This window comes from Dreissena polymorpha, chromosome 4, assembly GCF_020536995.1.
Source record: "Dreissena polymorpha isolate Duluth1 chromosome 4, UMN_Dpol_1.0, whole genome shotgun sequence".
Taxonomy (NCBI): domain Eukaryota; kingdom Metazoa; phylum Mollusca; class Bivalvia; order Myida; family Dreissenidae; genus Dreissena; species Dreissena polymorpha.
Genome location: NC_068358.1, coordinates 83494183 through 83518372, shown reverse-complemented (window position 1 = coordinate 83518372; position 24190 = coordinate 83494183). Strand labels below are relative to the sequence as shown.

The 24190-nt window shown below is 38.0% G+C and overlaps 1 protein-coding gene across 5 annotated transcripts in view; it reads left to right on the top strand.

Moving 5' to 3' along the window:
* The window catches only part of LOC127877611 (3'-5' RNA helicase YTHDC2-like), an 84492-nt gene extending 62154 nt beyond the window's left edge, over positions 1–22338 (top strand). For 3 of the 5 annotated variants that reach the window (XM_052423652.1, XM_052423651.1, XM_052423650.1), the window contains exons 24-35: positions 199–293; positions 606–782; positions 1376–1608; positions 4037–4146; positions 5202–5297; positions 5606–5702; positions 12745–12888; positions 15403–15611; positions 16267–16412; positions 16772–16856; positions 18234–18390; positions 20330–22338. In XM_052423652.1, the coding sequence (XP_052279612.1) occupies positions 199–293; positions 606–782; positions 1376–1608; positions 4037–4146; positions 5202–5297; positions 5606–5702; positions 12745–12888; positions 15403–15611; positions 16267–16412; positions 16772–16856; positions 18234–18390; positions 20330–20541 (1761 nt within the window). In that variant the 3' untranslated portion in view covers positions 20542–22338. Of the gene's footprint in view, positions 1–198; positions 294–605; positions 783–1375; positions 1609–4036; positions 4147–5201; positions 5298–5605; positions 5703–12744; positions 12889–15402; positions 15612–16266; positions 16413–16771; positions 16857–18233; positions 18391–20329 lie in introns of those variants that run through there. The other 2 variants (XM_052423653.1, XM_052423654.1) reach the window with 2 other exon arrangements.
* Positions 22339–24190: the final 1852 nt, after the last annotated feature.

Sequence of the window (24190 nt, the reverse complement as noted above, 5' to 3'; positions counted from 1 at the left end):
CATTGTCTGCAGGTGACCATTATTCCCAGGTGGCCGTTAGGTCAGTTTCGACTGTACTTTCACAAATAATAAAAATAATAGAAGTATTATTTAATTAATATGTGTGATTGTTACTAGTGACTACGTATACCTTCGTTAATTCAACAAAATAAGATTGTGGTATACTGTATTAGCCTGGATTTATCTTGCATTTTCTAGGCATGGCAGAAGGCCCGTACAGATGGATGGGAGAGAAGTTTCTGTGACAAGAACTATGTGTCTCCAGCCGTGATGGAGATGATTGTAGGGATGAGGTAGGAAAGGTTACCAGTGAAGTAGGTGTATGCTGCACTGATATGAGATTTAATAAACAATTTTGGTCATTTAAATTAATTTATTTAACTCATGAATATAACACATTCTTATATTTATACATACTGCTGCAATAGTGTGTTAAGGTTATAGCCTTAAACTTATTTTTCTGCCGAAAACATTTGAGTGGGTCTTTAGGATAACCATGCATAATGCAAATTCATAAAGTATTGTCCCAGATTAACCGGTGTAATCTGCACTGGCTAGTCTGGGATGACAGTTTTCACTACTGTACTTGTGACTGTTTCCACCAGGGCTCAGTTACTTGGCCAGCTGCGTGCTTCCGGGTTTGTGCGTGCCCGAGGAGGTGGGGACATCCGGGACTTGAACACAAACTCTGAGAACTGGGCGGTGGTGAAGGCTGCCCTCTGTGCTGGGGCCTACCCCAACATTGTACGCTGGGACCAACAGGCCAAAAAACTCATTGGACAGTAAGAGATACAAGGATTATGGCATTAGTTGTTTGACTTTTTGCAAATTATATATTTAATATATACTTTTATGTAGTCTAGTTTTGCAATACAAAAGGTGTCTAAGTTGCAAGTTGTTAAAATTTCAGTTTAATCTATGACATGGTATTCTGAAATTACAACACAACCCAGTCATAGGGGAGAATCCTCCTGAAGATGTACCATATTTCAGCTTCATATGTACCATTATTCACCAGTTTATTGATATCTGTGTAAAATATCTACTGTTTTGACAAAGTTTAAAATTGGGTAGACAGAGAACTGCTGAATAATAAATCTTAAAATCCCAGTATATAGACATGGCCAAAAAATATGAATGTTTTCACTTGGGTTCAACTTAATAACAAATATCAATCTGACACAGACTACTTCAGGAGTATTTTCACACTACCATTAAGTGACTATGAAAGTATCCTTAATTGAATTGAGTCCAATAGAAGGAAGCAGGTGAATAAATAAATAAATAAAAGAAACAATGTGCATTCTGTATTCTGAAATAGCTCTCAAACAACATGTTAAGTCTAGCTGACTAGACTCATTCATTGACTGCCCAGGTCATCAGGAAAGATTGGTGTCCACAAGTCATCTGTGTTGCCCACAGAGCCTCGCAGCCTGCCATCAGACTGGTTGTTGTATGAGGAGATGACCCAGGCTGGCCAGGGATCCTCCTATACCAGTCTGGCCTGCATACGGTGCTGCACCTTAGTGTCCCCCATCACGGTGGCGCTGTTTGCAGGACCAGCCAAGCTACCGGCGGATGCTGTGAAGGATAACTTGTCAGACCTGGGTGAGCAGTCTTACATTGACCCTAACAAGTTTATGATGGTTTATTTTCCATGTGATATTCTCCAGTGAAATTATTATTTTCATCCAATCATGACCCATATAGATCACATCCAGGGGGTCAGATTTTATATTTAGGCTTAGTAGAAAAAAAGCTTTTCTTCTAGTACCAATTTACCCAATTGTTTAATATTTGGTACAGTGGTATTTAACCTACATGAATTAAGTAGGTTGTAAACCTATATTGTGAAAGTAGGTTGTTGTCAAGGTTGTTTTTATGCCCCCTTTTCGAAGAAAAGATGGCATATACCGTAAAACGTTGTGTATAATGAGCATTTATGTATAACACGCATCTACTTTTTTAAGCTAAAAATCGGGAAAAAAAGTTTTTGAAGCAAAAAAATCGGGGGGAAAATTCCGTACCGCAGGCTAACTGAAAATCGTTATATTTACATTGCCGATCTTACGTGTTTTATTGCCTTAATTATTAATTATTTTAAAGACGATAACGATACAACTAGTTTGTGTGTTTTTTTTTAAATCATATTATGCGTAAAAATAAATGTTTGGATTTAAATGAATTATGCATGAAATGCGCACTTTCTACGAGGATACCATCAAGGTTTTCATAATATGTCTCCGAAGTAACTGTCCACGATTTTATCGTGGAGGAGTATACATGAGGAATGGATTAGTTATAACTAAGAAACTGACATTATCGATTGGTATTGTCACGTGGTTATTCATGCATGACTAATTCACAACTGCGTGTTTTATTTACATTGCCGATATCATGCGTTCTTTTCGAGTGTCTATACTTGACAGGAGACTTTAAAGACTCAAACTTCTCAACACCATTACGACATTACCGGCGATAAACAAACAATGGAGTTGTGAAGCCGTTTGCCGGTTCGCATGTTTTGATAATAGCCCAGCTACACAAAACTTGACAGGTGACGCAAATTGCTCGATAATCACATCCTCAATCTTGACAAGACGTATGAAAACATGTAAACAAACACAACATCAATTTTATTAACACATTTGAAAAGCAAGAAAAATAATCATAAATATATCGGGAAAGACCTTGCCGACATCCTATTGTATTTCGACAAGTGCCCCCAAATAAATTTTGTAACCCTTGTACAGTAGGGTATAATATTGATTCATTCAGATCGTAAATATAACACTATTATTAACATAGTTACAGTTAAAACACCGGGGAACAGAATGATGCAAAGTACCGCAACTGGGTAACTGACAGGGAAAAAATGTCTTGGCATGGCTGTAGTTGTGCATAACGCGCATCAAGTTTTTAAAATGAAATTTTGGGGTAAAAAAGTGCGCCTTATACACAACTTTTTACGGTAGTGATTAGACTGTCTGTCTGTCTTTCCGTCACACTTTGTGTTTAGGTTTCGAAAAATGCTCATAACTTCTATGTCCCTTGAGATATAACCTTCATATTTGGTATGCATGTGTATATAGACAAGGCCTTTCCATACGCTCAAAATTTTTTACCCCTGTGACCTTGACCTTGAACTTAGGGTCCGCGTTTAGGTTTCGAAATCTGCGTTTAGGTTTCGAAAAATTCCTTAGCTTCTATGTCCCTTGAGATATAACCTTCATATTTGGTATGCATATGTATATGGACAAGGCCTTTCCATACGCATAAAAAAATTACCCCTGTGACCTTTACCTTGAACTAAGGGTTCGCGTTTAGGTTTCAAAATCTGCGTTTAGGTTTCGAAAAATGCTCATAACTTCTATGTCCCTTGAGATATAACCTTCATATTTGGTATGCATGTGCATAGGGACAAGGCCTTTCCATACACACACAAATTTTGACCCCTGTGACCTTGACCTTGAACTTAGGGTCCGCGTTAGGGTTTGGAAATCTGTGTTTAGGTTTCGAAAAAAACTCATAACTTCTATCAAGCGTTTATAGGGGGCATAAGTCATCCTATGGTGACAGCTCTTGTTTTATTGAGTATGCTGCCATAGTTTGCAAGTAGAAAGTTCTGGTTGAAAATCTAGAAATATATTTAACATCATGTAAAAGTTGTCATTAATAAACATTGTTTTGTTTTTCAAAAGCTCTTGAAGTCAAACTGGCCACAACCCAGGGTCAAATTTGTAATTGTAACAACCTGCTACATGCAGGGTTGAGGGGTATTTGTCCCCATTGTGACCATCTCTAGTTACTAATGTTTATCTATATATATGGAACAGGTATGTAATGTATGACATTGGCATTGTTTTTTTGGGAGAAATATTGCCAAAGTAAATTTCACAAGGGTACAGCTTGATTCAAGGATCTTAATTTTCAAATCTGCTTGTCAACCAAAAATTAATGAATAAATATAGGTATACCATCCATCTGTCCCCATCAAATTAGAGAGGTTAGCTGACAGCCTGCCTTGATGTTGTAGAGGGCTGTGGCCCTGGAGAGTCCAGTGACAGTGAGAATGAGGACCCTGATGACAACAAGACCTACCTGCTGCAGCTGTCTGATTGGTTGGCATTTAGGGTGGACCCTGAGGTATGGAGCTTATATTGGGATTGGGCTTCTTTTTACACAGAACCTCGTAGAGACATGTCTTAAATCTATCCAATGCAGTTTGTTGGTGACTGTTTTCTTTTTTTTTAAATAAACCCCTCCTGGCTTCACCGTAGATGGCATTATTGGTGATTTATGTGTGTTTCTTTTGTTAAATATGGTAAAACATATAAAACAGTAAGATAAATGACTTTCCTTTTTACTGGAAACCCCTTTAAGCAAGAGTTTTATCAAGGTCCTGGGGATATACAGTTTAGTGGGTTTACATGGTATTTTCATTTCCTTAATGTTGATTTAAAGCAAATATTTTCAAACAAGTATGTTTTACATAACTACACATTAAATCTTTTACTGAATTAACAAATATTTTAAAATTTCAGGGAGCTTATTGAATCTTTAAAGAGTGCGGAATAAAATCAGCTTGAATTTTATATCTGAATCTTTATTATTTGATTTAATTATACCCCCACAAACGAAGTTTAGGGGGTATATAGGAGTGAATGTTGGTCGGTCCGTATTGAGTGTCCGCTCTCTGTTTCCAGTAGTTTTCATCTGATCTTCACCAAACTTGGTCAGATGTTGTATCTAGATGATGTCTAGACCAAGTTCGAATATGGGTCATGCCGGGTAAAAAACTAGGTACATGTAACAGGGTCACTTAGTGCGTTTTAAACATTGAGCATGGTGTCCGCTCTCTAATTCAAGTAGTTTTCATCCGATCTTCACCAAACTTGGTCAGAAGTTGTATCTAGATGATGTGGAGGTCAAGTTCAAACATGGGCCATGCTGGGTCAAAAACTAGGTTACGGGGTCACTTTGTGTGTTTTAAACATTGAGCATGGTGTCCGCTGTTTTTTGTGAAGACAACATGCAAAATATTCTGTGTCAATGCGGCATGTGGGGGTATTAGTCACGTCTTTGACAAAGCTCTAGTATTAAATTGATTTAGGTTATAAACCAAGAAGAATTAAAAGCACTGACTGGTAGATTATTGAAGTTACTGAGAATATTTGAAAAGCAATTGTGTCTCTGTGCAGTCTGTAGGCCTGGGAGTACAGCTGAGGCAGAAGTGGCAGGGTCTATTCCTCCGTAGAATGAGGGCCCCCTCCAAACCCATGGCACCAGGAGACGAGGTAGAGTTAGTAAAAAAAATACATGGTCATGGTTTTTCTCAGTGGAATTATCATTGAACTGTTCATGTTTGTAGATGATATTTGCTGCATGTATAATATGTATAGCACTATTTATGTCTGGTTAATTTTCTAGCATCTTGGGATGCCCATGTACCTGGTTTAAAATTAGACTTATTCTCAAATCATTAATTCAATTTTTGTTAAAAAAGAACTTGCTATTCTATTATTAATTTATCAATTTCATAACAATTTTCCTTTCATGTTTCTCTAAAGATTTAAATGTGTTTATTAACATGTTTCCACTCCAGGCAATAATCTCCACCCTTGTGACAGTTCTCATTAATGAAGAGCAAGCCTTGGGTCTACAGCAGCCTGCTGGTATAGGACAGAGACCTAAACCCATGTGTATGCTGCTTTCCTGCTTTAGTAGTCTCACACACCTATGTTTATGCTGCTTTCTTGCTTTAGTAGTCTCACAAACCCATGCGTATGCTGCCTTCCTGCTTTAATTGTCTCACAAACCTATTAGTATGCTGCCTTCCTGCTTAAGTAGTCTAACAAACCGGTTTTTATGCTGCCTTCCTGCTTAAGTAGTCTAACATACCCATGTGTATGCTGCTTTCCTGCTTTAGTAGTCTCACAAACCCATGTGTATGCTGCTTTCCTGCTTTAGTAGTCTCACAAACCCGTGTATGCTGCTTTCCTGCTTTAGTAGTCTCACAAACCCATGTGTATGCTGCTTTCTTGCTTTAGTAGTCTCACAAACCCATGTTTATGCTGCTTTCTTGCTTAAGTAGTCTAACAAACCGGTTTTTATGCTGCCTTCCTGCTTAAGTAGTCTAACATACCCATGTGTATGCTGCTTTCCTGCTTTAGTAGTCTCACAAACCCATGTGTATGCTGCTTTCCTGCTTTAGTAGTCTCACAAACCCGTGTATGCTGCTTTCTTGCTTAAGTAGTCTCACAAACCCATGTGTATGCTGCTTTCTTGCTTTAGTAGTCTCACAAACCCATGTTTATGCTGCTTTCTTGCTTAAGTAGTCTCCCAAACCCATGTGTATGCTGCTTTCCTGCTTTAGTAGTCTCACAAACCAATGTTTATGCTGCTTTCTTTCTTAAGTAGTCTTACAAACCCATGTGTATGCTGCTTTCCTGCTTTAATTGTCTCACAATTCCATATGTATGCTACCTTCCTGCTTTAGTAATCTCACAAAACCCATGTTTATGCTGCCTTCCTGCTTAAGTAGTCTCACAAACCCATGTTTATGCTGCCTTCCTGCTTAAGCAGTCTCACAAACCCACGTGTATGCAGCCTTCCTGCTTTAATTGTCTAACAAACCCATTTGTATGCTGTCTTTCTGCTTTAGTAGTCTCACAAACCCATGTTTATGCTGCCTTCCTGCTTTAATTGTCTCACAAACCTATGTGTAGGCTGCCTCACTTCTTAGTGCTGTACTTGCCTCTCAAACCCATGTTAAGCCTGCCTCACATCTTAGTTCTATAGTAGTCTGATAAACCCATTTGTATGCAATCTTAATTCTTAGTGCTGTAGTAGTCTCACAGACCAATGTTTAAGCTGCCCCACATCTTATTGCTGTAGTAGTCTCACAAACTGCCTCAGCTATTAGTACTGTAGTAGTCTCACAAACCCATGTGTATGCTGCCTCACTTCTTAGTGCTATATTAGTCTCACAAACTCATGTGTAGACTGCCTCAACTTTTAGTGATATAGTAGTCTCATAAACCCATCTGTAGGACACCACCATTCTTAGTGCTGTAGTAGTCTCACAAACCCATGTGTAGGCTGTCTCACTTCTTAGTGCTGTAGTAGTCTCACAAACCCATGTGTAGGCTTCCTCACTTCTTAGTGCTGTAGTAGTCTCACAAACCCATGTTTAGACTGCCTCAACTATTAGTGATATAGTAGTCTCAAAAACCCATGTGTAGGCAACCTCACTTCTTAGTGCTGTAGTAGTCTCACAAACCCATGTGTAAGATTCCTCACTTCTTAGTGCTGTAGTAGTCTCACAAACCCATGTTTAGACTGCCTCAACTATTAGTGATATAGTAGTCTCAAAAACCCATGTGTAGGCAACCTCACTTCTAAGTGCTGTAGTAGTCTCACAAACCCATGTGTAGGCTGCCTCACTTCTTAGTGCTGTAGTAGTCTCACAATCCCATGTGTAGGCTGCCTCTCTTCTTAGTGCTGTAGTAGTCTCACAAACCGACGTGTAGACTGCCTCAACTAATAGTGCTATAGTAGTCTCAAAAACCCATGTGTAGGCAACCTCACTTCTTAGTGCTGTAGTAGTCTCACAAACCCATGTGTAGGCTGCCTCACTTTTTAGTGCTGTAGTAGTCTCACAAATCCATGTATAAACTACCACACTTCTAAGGCTGTATTAGTCTCACAAACCCATGTTTAGGGTTCCTCACTTCTTAGTGCTGTAGAAGTCTAACAAACTCATGTGTACACTGTCTCAATTCTTAGTGCTGTACTTGTCTCACAAACCCATGTGTAGGCTGCCTCACTTCTTAGTGCTGTAGTAGTCTCACAAACCCATGTTTAGGCTGCCTCACTTCTTATTGCTGTAGTAGTCTCACAAATCCATGCATAGGCTGCATCACTTCTTAGTGGTATTAGTCTCAGGAACCCATGTGTAGGCTGCCATACCTCTTAGTGCTGTAGTGGTCTCACAAAGCCAAGTGTGTGCTGCAAAACTTCTTAGTGTTGTAGTAGTCTCACAAAGCCAAGTGTGTGCTGCAAAACTTCTTAGTGTTGTAGTAGTCTTATAAACCCATGTGTAGCCTGCCTCACTTCGTAGTGCTGAAGAAATCTCACAAACCCGTGTGTAGGCTACCACACTTCTAAATGCTTTGGTAGTTGAACAAACCTATATTTACATGGGTGAAAGTGTTTTGGATTAATCCAGAAATCCGGTTTCAATATCACTGCCGAGGCCATTTTTCAAATCGTGTTAATCCTTTGAGAACATTTTAAGGGGGGGGGGGGGTAGGGAGGTAGGCAGCCTATTGATAGCAGGTGCCAGTTTAAGTTACTTTATTGGGACTGCAGGAAGTCTGTCTATACCACACTGACAGAATTGGTATTACCATGAAGGTATACATAGAAATTCCTAATATCTTTTGTTTACCCTTTGTCACATCAAAAAGTATGCAAAATTTATGCGACAATGTGCAAAGTCACGCCATAAGCATGGAAAGCGTGCAAGTATTGATTTTTGGAAAAAAAACTTTGTAGCGCAGAGAACATTGAGATATGTTGATTTTGATTAAAAGTTTTGTTGTTCTCCTTAACAAAATTATATTGCAAATAGTTTGGAATTGGCATTTCCTCTAAATTAATTTAAAATAAAACACTTTATTGTTGTGGTCTTTAGTCGAGTTATTATTGAAACAGTTATTGTACCGCATACTGATTAAATCCAACATCTGGACAAATCTGGATTTAGTGTTGGGCATTATGAAAACACACTTAGCACATCTAGTGACCTATTGTGTTCACTGCCTTGTTATGATAAAATCGATTAATATGTGTGGATGCAACTCTGCGGATTTGGTCCATAATTACTTGTAATATATTGTTTTAAATTAATACATTCGTATAAATATAATGTAGAAAATAAGATGTTCTTTTTAAGTAGCATGAGAAGTACTTCTACCTTACTTGAAATGGTTTCTAATTGGCTAAATTTTGGGAGCTTAAGGGGGGTGGGCCACCAAGAGCTTTGCCCTGTACCCAATGGGGACACAGGCAGCCCCCTGGACCCCCAGCAAAATGTTCGAGTTTTCAGACATTTTCAACTTTCACCCATGTGTTTAGGCTTCCTTACTTCATAGTGCTGTACTTATCTCCTTCATAGTGCTGTACTTATCTTACAAACTCCTGTGAAGGCTGCTTCACTTTTTAATGCTGTAGTAGTCTCACAAACTCGTGTGTAGGCTGCCTTCAGTCTTAGTGCTATAGTAGTCTCTCAAATCCATGGGTAGGCTATCTCACTTCTTAGTGCTATAGTAGTCTCACAAACCCATGTATGAACTACCTCACTTCTAAGGTTGTAGCAATCTCACAAACCCATGTATAAACTACCTCACTTCTAAGGCTGTGGTAGTCTCACAAACCCATGTGTATGCTACCTCACTTCTTAGTGCTGTAGTAGTCTCACAAACCCATATGTACACTGTCTCAATTCTTAGTGCTGTACTTGTCTCACAAACCAGTGTGTAGGCAGCCTCACTTATTCGTTCTGTATTATTCTCACAAACCCATGTGTAGGCTGCCTCACTTCTTAGTTCTGTAGTAGTCATTAACTACCTCACTTCTAAGGCTGTAGTAGTCTCACAAACCCATGTGTAGGCTGTTCACTTTCTTTAGTGATGTAGAGGTACAAAAAACATAAGTATGCTTTCTCTCTTCTTAGTGCTGTAGTAGTCATTATACCCCCATTACCATTGGTAATGAGGGTTATATAGGAGTCTGTCCCAAAAATTTCATCCGATATTCACCAAACTTGGTCAGAAGTTGTATCTAGATGATGTCTAGCTCAAGTTTGAATATGGGTCATGCCGGATCGAAAACAAGGTCACGGGGTCACTTAGTGCGTTTTAAACCGAAAGTTTCTCCGGACTATAACTATGTCATTTATCGTTAGATTTTAAAATGACTTGGTACATTTGTTCACCATCAATGGACGGTGTGTCATGCAAAAGAATTACGTTTATATATCCAAGGTCAAGGTCACACTTTGAGTTTAAAGGTCAAAAATGGCCATGAATGATCTTGTCAGGGCCATAACTATGTTGTTCATTGTGAGATTTTAAAATCATTTGGCACATTTGTTCACCATAATTGGACGGCGTGCCATGCAAAAGAATTTTGTTGATATCTGCAACGTCACGGTCACACTTTGAGTTAAAATGTCAAAAATGGCCACAAATGATCTTGTCCAGACCATAACTATATCATTCATTGTAAGATTTTAAAATTACTCGGTACATTTGTACACAATCATTGGAGAATGTGTCATGCGAAAGAATTACGTCGATATCACACTTGGAGTTCAAAAGTCAAAAATGGCCATAAATGAGCTTTTCCAGGCCATAACTATGTCATTCATTGTGAGATATTAAAATGACTTTGTATATTTATTTTGTTCGCTGTCATCGGACGGCGTGTCATGCGAAAGAATTCAAGAGTTCATCGGTCTAATTGGCAATAAATAATAATGGCATAATAATTCTTAAAAATCGTCATAAATGAGCTTCTCTTGTTTTGTGAAGACAGCATGCAAAATATTCTGTGTCTATGCAGCATGTTGGTTTATACATCACGTCCGGGACAAAGCTCTAGTTCAAATCCATTCTTAGGCTGCTTTCATTATTAGTGCTGTTTTAGCCTCATAAACCCATGTGTAGTCAGCTGTAGCAATTTGTTTTGTTTGATAAGAAAATATGCAGATTTTTTAGTGCCATTCGCCATGTGGAATACCAATACTGTTATGTTGTTTTCTTCTCTCATGGGAGGGCAACATTTTTGTAATGTACTGTCTACCTGTTTTACAGTTGGTGTTTGCTTTTTTAGCTGGGACCATTAAATAGAATTTCATTCATTCCAATTTGATTCCTATTCTGTAAAATGCCTTGAAGGATTTTCACATGCAACAAGAATTTCTCCCATGATCAGACAATGTGAATGTGTCCCATACAAACCCATGGGCACCCATTAAAGGTAATTGTCACATTTTTTTGGGATAATTGTCAAGGAATTTTTATAAAAAATTTCCGTCAATTCATTATCATTATCAGGCAAAAACAGCAAAAAGACAAGATATATATTGGACTGTTAATCAGACATTGCATTACCATTCTCTGACAAGCGTGTGCTTACGAAGAATACAATCTTTGAAGGGTTTGCATGTTCAAAGGTATTGTGTTTTTGGTATTGTCATGGTCCACCATAATATTTACTGCCTTATAAGGCCAGTGCGCAAGTTCCTATCAACATATTTGATCGAGCCTGTCATCGAGATACGTCACTGCGACATCACTGCGTTCCACTGTGTATTGCGATGATGAAAGTATTTGTTACGCTGGGCTGAATCACAGTGATGCGTGGCTAAAGGCAGAAAATGCGCTAGACATAATGTAAACAATCTTATAAGAAACTGAAAGGCTTATAGGTTAAGTATTTTGTATCTTACATTGCATTGTAAATTAAGTTTGTATGCCCCCAGATCGAATGATCAGGGGGTATATTGTTTTTGGCCTGTCTGTCTGTCTGTCATTGTATGTGTGTGTCTGTCCCAAAACTTTAAACTTGCTCATAAAATGAAAACTCTTAGGGTCTATGTTCTTTAAACTTTACATGTGCATGCATCTCATTGAGATCTACAATCAAACATGGTTTGAGGTCACTAGGTCAAAGGTCAAGGTCACTGGGGGCATTGTGTTTCACAAACGCAGCTCTTGTTTTAAATCATGTCCCTGGGGTCGAAATTGGTTCCTCTCTGGGGGTCACTTGTTTTCCTTAAATGTTAAGTGGAAAAGCTCCGAAATGCATTTCCAAGAATTTTATTATTTGGTATGTGACATCATGGTAAAAGTTTTTAAATCAAGCACCAAGGGTCTGACATAATCATCTCCTTCCTTGGGGAAACTATGTATATTGTGAAAACTATAGTATATAAATGAGCAAATTCGTTGAATTGATATTGCCCGCCATATAAATTTTGGTTATGGCTGGGTTCAAATCCCTTGATATACGGTACAATCCTAAAAGAAATGATTAAGTCTAGGGTAATTGTTTATAGGCATTGATGTCTATACACGCATGAAGTTTAATGTTGAAATCTTGTAGCATATCTGAGATATAGTTTCATCATATGAAAACAACAAATGGCAATTAACCTAAAAAATGTGTGACAGATGGACAAATTGACATATGGATGGACAAGGCCAATCCTATATCTCTCTGCCTTTGGCAGGGAATGAAAATCATCTCCTCTAAAACTGCAAGGCCTAAACTTATGTGACAAGGCCATATTTGTTGGGGTATGATTGTCACTGTGGCAACAATTCTAGTTTGATCACATTTAAATCATTATACAGACAAACAATGTCTAGGAGATAATACATTGGTATTCATGACTGTGTCTTGTTCTATGAACATTTGACAAAATGCATTTGCGTAAAGGGTCATCCCAGATTAGCCTGTGCTGTCCGTACAGGCTAATTAGGGACGACACTCCGCCTAGACTTGATTTTCTAAACTAAAACTAAAAACTAAAAATACCATAAAAGCGGAAAGTGTCGTCCCTTATTAGCCTGTGCAGATTGCACAGGCTAATCTGATAGGACACTTTATGCACATGCATTAAGCCCAGTTTTCTAAGAACAAGGCTCAATTGTATTCCCACTCCCCTTTCAGCTGCAGAGAGCATCATGTCAGGTGGAGGGAGAGGCCAGGGTAGTGTTCATGAGGTGCAGGGGGACATGTCCAGGCACAGATTCTCCACGTCTGCCAAGAAGGCCACCAGCACACCACCCAAACGCAAGGACTTCATGTCCCCAAGTGAGTGGAATGTCTGCTCACTTTCATGTCTTTATTTACAACTTATTCTTTTGCAAATGAACACATATTTTATTGTTGGTTCGCTACAGTTCTCAATCTCCACATGTTTTAACGCCGCAGACATCTACTAATATGGAAGCATTAAGTGATTTCTCGATTGGTCATTCTGCTGGTTTGTTTTGCTGTTGTATGAGGTTAACCCAAATAACATGTTTTTATGCCCCCGAAGGAGGGCATATAGTGATCGGACTGTCCGTCCGTCTGTCCGTCACACTTTTCGTTTAGGTTTCGAAAAATGCTCATAACTTCTATGTCGCTTCAGATAGCAATTTCATATTTGGCATGCATGTGTATATGGACAAGGCTTTTCCATACGCACACAAATTTTGACCCCTGTGACCTTGACCTTGAACTTTGGGTCCGCGTTAAGGTTTCGAAATCTGTGTTTAGGTTTCGAAAAAAGCTCATAACTTCTATGTCCCTTGAGCTATAACCTTCATATTTGGTATGCACATGTATATGGACAAGGCCTTTCCATACGCACAAAAAAATTGACCCCAGTGACCTTGACCTTGAACTTAGGGTCCGCGTTTAGGTTTCAAAATCTGTGTTTAGGTTTCCAAAAATGCTCATAACTGCTAGGACCCTTGAGATATAACCTTTCCATACGCACAACAAATTTGACCCCTGTGACCTTGACCTTGAACTTAGGGTCCGTGTTTAGGTTTTGAAATCTATGTTTAGGTTTCAAAAAAAGCTCATAACTTCTATCAAGCGTTTACAGGGGGCATAAGTCATCCTTTGGTGACAGCTCTTGTTTATAACAATAATGCTTCCTACAAAACTTTGATACTTTGGATGTTGTCATTGAACTTGTGCAACACACCTACATCACCTTGACCTAATTTTTACCTTGAAATTGACCTTGATCCAAAATCAAGGTACAAATCTTTGGGATTTGCACGGATTTTTACTGTCAACACAACATCAGTTGACCTCATTTTGACTTTAACATTGACCAACTTTTGGAATAATTCAGATGGTCAACATTTTTTATTTAATTTGATTGGCTGCTTTTTCGGTTCCACTGGGGGCATCGGGGTTCATTTAATTCAGATTCATGTCCTTTCTTAACTTAAAATGCATGAAAGCTCTATACTTCACACATCAAAGGTAGATATAACTAGTTAAGAAGAAGTGTAGTGAATTATTACTCAGCGCCTCATATTGCATCCGTTTTTGCCCTTTTTATGCCCCCCTTCAAAGAATAGGAGGAATATTGTTTTTGCTGGATGTTGGTCGCTCGGTCTTTTGGTAGACCAGTTAGTTTCCAATCAATAACTTGTGAATGGATTGGCCAATTGGCTTGATGTTCCCATATGCATTGGCTTTGCAGGTAAATGACCCCTTATGAAATTGGGGTCACTAGGTCAAAGGTCCAGGTCACTGTCAATCTAAGAGTGAAACTAGTTTCAGATCACAAATTTGTGAAAGAAGGGACTGATTTGCTCGATACTTACCTTGTGCATTTGCGTTGGACAGTACATGGCCTCTTTTGATATCGGGATTACTAGGTCAAGGTCACTGTCACACTAGGTGTGAAATCGTTTCCAATCAATAACTTGTCAACTGATTCACGGATTGGCTTGATACTTCCCATGTGCATTGGACTTGGCCAGTAGATTACCCCTATTGAAATTGGGGTTACTAGGTCAAAGGTTAAGGTAACTGTCACAATAAGTGTTAAAATTGTTTGCAATCAATAACTCGTCAACGAATTGACTGATTTGCTTGATACTTCACATTTGCATTGGCCTTGGACAGTAGATGGCCACTATTGAAATTGGGGTTACTAGTTCAAAGGCCAAGGCCACTGTGACATTTCTCATCCAAAACAATTAATTTATTTTTTTATCATTTTGACATGGCTAGTTATAATACTATAATATTCTCAAACCTTTTGCTATAATGGTGCTTTAACAGAAGTGCGTACTTCTGTGTCAACTAAAAACTTATTTATGTGGCTAAATCACACTAATATGGTAAGATTAACACTAATGGTCACATTTGTTGCAAATACCCCTGTGTCAAGGCCTTGTTTGGGGGCATCTGCCCCCAACAACAGAGCTCTTGTTTATAAATTTTTTATATAATTTTTTTGTCTGTTATTAATTCTTAACAGTATGATATTGATCATTTTAAATGTTGAAAGGCAGATGAATCTCATCGAGGAGAAGTGCAATCCCACAAGAACCATTACTGTGCACAATAATGTTAGTTATTGATGGTTATTTGTTGTCATACTTATTTTCTGTCCAGATAATTATTCTAAGACTTTGTGCCATAATTGCTGTTATTTATTGTGAGCTACCGGAATTTAGGGGAACATCTGACTTTCTAAATTTAAGTTCACATAAAAGACTTAACAATTCATGTCATTTATTTAAGAAACAAAAACAATGCGTGTCACTTGTTAAGCAGTAGCTGATCTTCGCCTACCATGTACATGTTCAGAGCTGTCCCAGTCCAGTTCAGGCTCTGCGGTGGCCAGCCCTGTGAGCAGTGTGGGCACGCCCTCCAGTAGTCCCCAGGGGGTGCCTGCAGGAGCGGGCAGGTTTTTTGTCATGAAGTGCTCCAGTCCTAGGAACATCGACATGTCCGTTAACAAGGGCGCCTGGGCAACCTCCAAGACAAATGAAAAACGCCTCAACAAGGCCTTTCAGGTGCAAACTATGAAATGTTGTTATAGTTGATTAATTTCTATTTGACTGTGTTGCAATGTTAAATGAATAATTATGTTATTGTCCCCTACCGGTTTCACCGGAGGGGACTTATGGTTTGCGCTCTGTGCATCTGTGAGTCTGTCTGTCACACTTTTCTGGATCCTGCGATAACTCTAAAAGTTCTTCATATTTTTTCATGAAACTTGAAACATGGATAGATGGCTATATGGACATTATGCACGTCATTTCATTTTGATCCTACGTCAACAATTATGGTTGCTATGGCAACAAATAGACTAGAAATACTGCTGAAAATGGTGGTTTTCTGGATCCTGCGATAACTTAAAAGTTCTTCATATTTTTTCATGAAACTTGAAACATGGATAGATGGCAATATGGACATTATGCACGTCATTTTATTTTGTTCCTACGTCACAAATTCTGGTTGCTATGGAAACAAATAACAAAAAATTCTGACAATAGTGGAATTTCTGACAATGGTGGAGCCAGTAGGGGACATATATTGCTTGGCAATAGTCTTGTTTAAATTTAGTGATTTATGTAGTTTTGGTCATGTATCAATAGGGCTACTTAGTGTAATATAGTTCTTGAAAACACCGACTTCTTCAACTCTGTGGCTTATTCACTGTTACAGGAGGGTCACATTGTGTACCTGATATTCTCCCTGCAAGGTAGTGGCCACTTCCAGGGCTATGCAAAGATGTCGTCCATAATTGGCACAGAGAAATCCTATGACTACAATGGTCAAGGGGGCGTCTTCTCAGTAGACTGGGTCAAAAGGTCAGTCTGGCATGGTACAAACACCAATAAAGCTCAAATAAACCTGTAAACCCATTGTGAATATTAATTATAAATAAGGACATATCAAGTGGTGGTCTGAACATTTCTTAATGTATGCTGAAAGTTAATATTCGCATAATTTTACCTAGTAAGAAAATCAATGGCATTATACAATGTTATAAAAATGTATGTTACCTACAGAAATAATACTTGGTACTCTAATTCCAGTATGAACTTCTCAAACATTATCATAGTGTCCAACAAATGAATAATTTTGTCATCAATACTTATTTTATGTGATTTGCCTAAATGTTTTGCAACATTTACCCAGTGAACTCACAGGCAGATTGTGTTTTCAGGGCCAACCTGCCATTCCAGATGACCCACCATTTGTTGAACCCCTGGAATGAAAATAAGAGGGTGCAGATCAGCAGAGACGGACAGGTAAGTCAAGGTCATATTGGCACATGAGCAATTATGTACAAGCAGATAAACATCATGTTGACCGTCATGGACATGACAAATTTTGACCAGTGGTTAAAGGTCATATTTACAAATTGTTAAAATATGAAATAAATAAATGAATATTTGCACTTAAAAGCTGGGAGCATTATAGTTATATTGGCTACAATTAAAAGGTATGACAGATCAAGGTTATATTGAGTGAAGAGTAAACATAATTAAATTACTTGTCATGACATTGTGGAACTCTTTTTATGCCCCCACAGAGCAAGGGATAATAAGAATTGCACTAGTCTGTCCATCTGCATGTCCTGAATCGGGTGGCTTCTCTTGAACCACTCAATAAATCTCGCTCAGACTTTCACAGCTTTAATTACTCTTAAAAATACTATTTAGATGATAGCATAGAAACGAATTTGGCCTGCAATAAATCTTTTGGCAGGATTATTGCTCTTTTTCTGTTTTTCCACTTAAAAATATTATTAACTGTCTGAAAATATTGTGTTTTAAACTTCAATTTAATTACTTGGTTAATCACGCTCAAAGTTTCTAAGTAAAATGACTTTAATGTGTAAATGATTGTTATGAAAGGAATTTTTCCTCAACCAGTTTAAGCTAAATCGTGGACCTTTTTTTGTTCACTCTAGAATATAAATTGACTTCTGTGTTCAAACATGGTTTTTATTTGTGAGCGTTAGCTCACAAATAATACAGACGCAATTTTGCAAATCAGTATGCCTTAGCTACCGTAGGAACCATAACCTGTGACTGCCTGTGTGGATAACTCCATTAAATTTATGCAGACGACAAATCTGCCTGTTCTCACTGGTACACTACATAGTGTGTATTTAACAGCTTGTAAGACAACGTTGGCCAGTCTAGAGTTTATCATTGAAATCTGTACTTATTGGCTGCTTTCAGGGAAAACGGGGATTAATGCATGTCAAATAAGATTAGCCTGTGCACACTGATTAGCTGTATCAATGATTTGGAAAAAACACACACATCTCGACCTGTGTTTTAAGACACACTCTTTGTAAATTTGAATAGGTTGTGATCATTTCAAACTTGCGATATAAAAAGCTATAACATAATTTTGAAAACTGAGTTGCGTCTAAGATTATACAACAGCGAACAAATTCACTGCCTTCAGCGCTTTGATATATTTGAGTAATCTCAAAATAACGTTGTAAAGGTGCAGAAGGATTTAAAAACTCAAATAGGTCTAGTAGTCTAAACTTTTGTGGAGGGTGCATCAGTATCTGTTACAAATTTCTAGTTTATTTTCTGTCTATTTAAATGTTTATTTGTTTGTTTAACTATGACATTTTTTCTTCACTTTCACAACTGTGTTTCTAGGAGATCGAGCCCTCTGTAGGTGAGGCCTTGATACACCTGTGGGACCGTTTCCCTGACAACAGTGGTGACCACACCCTGTCTGAGGACCCTGGGGTAGGCTGGATGGGAGAGACGGGGGCTGCTAGGGGCCACTACACTCAGGGCTACAACAGGCATGGTATGTGGTATGAGGGGAACAACAGGCAGGGTTTGGGGGTTGGACTACAACAGGCATGGTATGTGGGGTGAGGGGTACAACAGGCGGGGTATGTAGGGTGGGGATACAACAGGCATGGTACTTGGGGTGAAGGTACAACACGTATGGTGTGTGGGATTAGGTTACAACAGGCACGGTACATGGGGTGGAGGTACAACCGGCAAGTTATGTGGGATTAGGGTACAACAGGCAGAGTACCGTAGGTGGAGTGGGGGTAAAACAGGCATGGTACAGGGGTCGGGGTACAACAGCCATAGTTCTTGGGATGGGGGTACAACAGGCGGGGTAAGTGGGGTGGGGGTACAACAGGCATAGTAGTTGGGGTGGGGGTACAACAGACATGGTAGGTGGGGTGGGGTTACAACAGGCATGGTACATGGGGTAGGGATACAACAGGCATGGCACATGGGGTAGGGGTACAACAGGCATGGCACATGGGGTAGGGGTACAACAGGCATGGTAAATGGGGTAGAGGTACAACAGGCATGGTAAATGGGGTAGAGGTACAACAGGCATGGTAAATGGGGTAGAGGTACAACAGGCATGGTAAATGGGGTAGGGGTACAACAGGCATGGCACATGGGGTGGGGGTACAACAGGCATGGCACATGGGGTGGGGTTACAACAGGCATGGTTAATGGGGTGGATTTGAATGGCATACATTCAAGCATTTATAGTATATGTTATAATTATACATTACAACAACATAATTATTTATGATGCAGATAGAAAAATAGAAAAACTATTTTATTTTATTTTTGTTAATTTGTATACCTGTAGTTAATTATCAGATGTTATATTGTAAAATCTATCAGCATTGCTTTCCTTAAGTTCTCTTCAATCTGTAGTTATACTGTGCCATTGAAAATTGCCTTGTATGTTTGTACATTATTTTTTTCTGTTTGTAAACCACTTTCATTTATGTGTCAGTCCAACATGTTTTATCCAATCATTATACTCTAAAGGGATTCTGTTTGCCCTTCACTCAGTCAGCAAACAATGCTACAAAGTGTAGCAAATATCACATTACTCAAGCAATTAAATTGAAACTTTATAGAAGACACCTTTAGCCCCAGTGATCCGCTATATGCCATTAACCTTAGCTGACAGAGTGGCACTGAGGTATGAGACATGTTTGTGACAAACTCTCTAGTTACCATAAGATTACACATTTAACAAGACTATTGCCAAGCAATATAGTCCCCTACCGGCTCCACCATTGTCAGAAATTCCACCATTGTCAGAATTATTTTTTTTGTTGCCATAGCCACCAGAATTTTTGACGAAGGAACAAAATGAAATGATGTGCATAATATCCATATTGCCATCTATCCATGTTTCAAGTTTCATGAAAAAAATATTAAGAACTTTTAAAGTTATCGCAGGATCCAGAAAACCACCATTTTCAGCAGTATTTCTAGTCTATTTGTTGCCATAGCAACCAGAATTTTTGAGGTAGGAACAAAATGAAATGACGTGCATAATGTCCATATTGCCATCTATCCAAGTTTCAAGTTTCACGAAAAAATATTAAGAACTTTCAAAGTTATTGCAGGATCCAGAAGACCACCATTTTCAGCAGTATTTCTAGTCTATTTGTTGCCATAGCAACCAGAATTTTTGACGTAGGAACAAAATGAAATGACATGCATAATATCCATATTGCCATCTATCCATGTTTCAAGTTTCATGAAACGGACTGACAGACTGACAGACAGACTGACAGACAGACAGAATGCAAACCATAAGTCCCCTCCGATGAAACCGATAGGGGACATATTTTAGAGCTGCTGTTCAGCTTAGATTGAAAACGATTTTCATTCACTGTAACAGTATCTAATATTCTTTATAAAAACACTAAAGTGTATGTTTCAACTGAGTTCTCCATATCTTCTGACAGATTACAATGAGGGCCAGGACTATGGGGAGGAACAGGTCTATCAGGATCAGTACTGGGGAGGCTATCAGAACAGCCAGCGAGGTCGCCCCTGGCAACCCAGAGGTCAAGGTCACATGTACCAAGGGCATTATGGCTACCAAGGTCACATGATGGTGCTGCCTAGAGATGGACAGAACTATAAACAGCAGGGATACTTTCAACACAGGAAGTGAAAAACGTCATGAGTGTCTGGCTCTCTTTATTTTAGTGCCAAAACTTTGCTAAATGACGTTCATTAGGATCTGTAAAAGGCTTTTAACAAATCATTGATGAAATATTGAAACAAGTTAGAAAACATTTCAAGTAAATTTTGATTTTAAAAAATGTTTTAGAACTATCTAACATTTTGTTAATTGTTGTCTGCATTGTATCTATATAATTGACTTTGTTTTTGTTATGAGATTAATTTATAAGTCCATTTATGTATACTTCAGTTACATATACAGTTATTAGAACATAAACTTGTATTAATATTTGATATTATTGAAGGAGTTCCTCTTTTTCATGTTAATCTGCATCAATTGTATGTGTTCAACAATTTGTGGCAATCACTGCATTATAACAATGTCAGACATTTTTTGCAACAACCTTAAAAAGCCAGAATTGTAATTCAAAAGAAAGTGTGCACTACAGTATAATCATATCAGAAAGCAAACAGTGCTTGCGTGAGCTAGCAGCATAGCTTGCCTGCCATGTAACTTTGATATTAGTCATTTAATTGATAATAACTCAGGACAATAGACTGCCATGAAGAATTACCAGGTCCTATGTAACACCTATCTCCCCACCTAAAATGTCAAGGTCTCTCAAGTATCAGGTCTGAAGTCAAATTGTGTCATAAAACTTCTTCTCCAGACTGAAACTTAAACATGAAATTTAAAAATGAATAAACACAAACATCCACTTTGAGAAGATGACACATTTAGAGTAAAACCCATCTCCCTTCTTCAAAGGTCAGGTTAAAAGATCAATGTTTTAATTTTACCATGAAAAAGATAATTCATCATGCAATTCTAAAATAATCATAGCGCAAAGGTCTAGATTACACTTTGAAGTCAAATTTGAGTGTTAGATAGCTTGTCTATGGCTCCAAGCAAGAACTATATCATTCATCATACGATAATTTACCTCAAATGTACAGTTGGCTTGTAATTTATATGGCATGTGTCCTATATCAGAAGTCCAATGCATACCGTACTTCAAGATACTTGGGCATAATACAGTTTGTCATCCTGCAATGTTGAATTAATTTACCACAAATGTTCACCAGTTGGATCTCAGAATTGTCACTAGAAAGTATTGAACAGCTTGTTTAATATTTACATGCATTATATGCATAAGACTTTACATGTCTAACTCTGAATAAAAAGGAAGATATAATTGCAAATCAAAACAAATTGAAATACAAAAGGCCTCATAAAAATTACGATTATTTAAATGCTTTGTTTGGGAATTTCTCATTGTAATGTTTGCTTGTTCATAAAATTTGCACTTAAATGTCAATTGTTAGTGATACCGTCCATTTATGACTCTATGTATATAATGCATGTCTTTTAACTTTAAAATCCATTTGCGTGCTTTTATGTAAATAGCTTAAAATATATTGTGCAGTTAGAGCAATTTACTATAAAACTTTCCTGAAACGATTATCAAAGAGTTCAATTAAGTCTGTATTAGACCATATTTGGCCTCTACATATAACCTGTTAAGTAAGGATATTGAAAGCAATATTAGTAAATTTGAAATCAGATGAAACTTTCATGAAGCAAATATACGTGTTAAATTTAATGTGTTCAGACCATGGCACGAGTCATATTTACAATTTGTTGCTCGAAATGCGTTGATGTATTTTCTGAACAAGTAAAATAAATTATGTATTTATTGTGTTGGTACTTACATGAAGTATGTTGTAATTTTATTTGTTCTTTTAACTTAATGTGAATAATAAAACTCATGTTAGTGCTTTAGGATATTGGATGTTGTGTTTCCTTCTTGGGCCGGCACTTTCATAACTAGCTGATGAGTTTAGAGTCATACGTAGCAAAAACATAATATATCACATGTAATCAATGTTTTGTAAACGAAACGTACATTAAAATCATGTCTTGGACAAAATTGACTTTATGCACCTGCCGAAAGCGTCTTCCGGGACCAGACTGTGCAGTCGGCCTTATGTGTGCGTGTTTTCAATTTCAATGACCTTTCAGGCGTTAATTCACTTAAAGTTGATTAATTGTATTGATTTTATGCCGTATGGTGTGGGAGACATTAAGAATTGCATTTGTCCGTCCGCACATACTTGCCGGAGCTTGTAACTCCGTTAAAACTAATAAGTGTGTACCCGGGATGTGTTCATTCCTACATAGTAACCGTCCTCCCTTCTACAATCCGGAAAGTTGGGATGAATTGTAAGTTGTAGTTGCAATTTTCAGCTATTCTGTTGTTACGGGAAGATTTTAAATGATGGTGTGGTGTAAAGCCGAATAACCCGGATGAAACCACACTTGCCCGGTATGGTGACCATCAACTAAAGTAAATTCACTCGCTTCCAGGAACAGGTTTCAACCCGGGTCGCCTTGGTGATAAGCGCAACCACTGTGCTAACCTGACCGCCTTTGTCTGTTTTTCCACGAGATAAATTGTAGTCCCCAAAATATTGGTTTAAACTCCGTTAAAACGAATTTTTGAACATCGATTTAACTTTCACAATTGAATGACCTTATATGTTGATGATCGTAAAGTAAGAATTACTGACTGCGACCAGTGTTGTCTGAATTATAGGTCTTTGTCCTTGTGTAAACTGTAAAATACCCAGTGAAGTTGTCCGTCTCCAAACGTGTGGTATAGGGCAATCATTGTTTGCGAAACATATCTTGATCGATTGGAAATATGGAGCAATATGGACTCGATGAAAATCAAGCTGTTGTACGAGTATCAGTTTATATATATAATTCGATATCAACAGTATTGATGCGAATGTCGCCCTAAAATGCTCGTAGAAACAAACATATTGCTTGAAGAAATTTAATGGAATTTAACATGGCTGGGTTCAAAAGCCAATGCACCTGTAGCTTGTGCAATAATAAAGGCGTTCCATCAAATGATATACTTCGTGGTTCATAAAGGGGCCTTTTCACAGATTTTGGCATGTATTGAAGTTTGTCATTAAATGCTTTATAATGTTAAATTTAAACATTATATATAAAATGCTCCAGTTAAAACAAGAATAAAATTAAAGAAAGAAAAAAGTAATCCTCAACTGGGCTCGAACCACTGACCCCTGGAGTAAAAGTCTATTTCTTAGACCACTCGGCGCTCACACAATTAGCGATGTATTTTATACTTTATATAAGCAATCCTCGCAGTATCCCAAAATATAACGACATAAACAGAATTCTCCAAATTATTCAATCGTTTCGCCTCATAATTTACAGTTTTTTTTAAATCGTCAAAATATGCATATAATGGATATTTTAGAGCATGGTAAATGTTAAGTATTACTGTTTCCTCCCAAATATCTATCTACAACAAAGAATTTCGAATCTGAATAATTTTTTTTAAATAATCTTGTCAATTTACCAAAACGTGAAAAGGCCCCTTTAGCTCCTACGGCTAACGGATAGTAATGTTTTATTGCCAAAATTTTGATGTACAGCGTATGCGCATTTTGTATTCCAAAAGTTCCTGTCAGCAACATTTCAACACAAGTAAAAATAAGTTTAGGAAGTTAGCTAGACTATTCTTTTTGATATCTGAACTGGACGGATTACTGTCGCACAGGTCGGTGACTAATTTTGAAATATAAAACACCCCATTAATAAC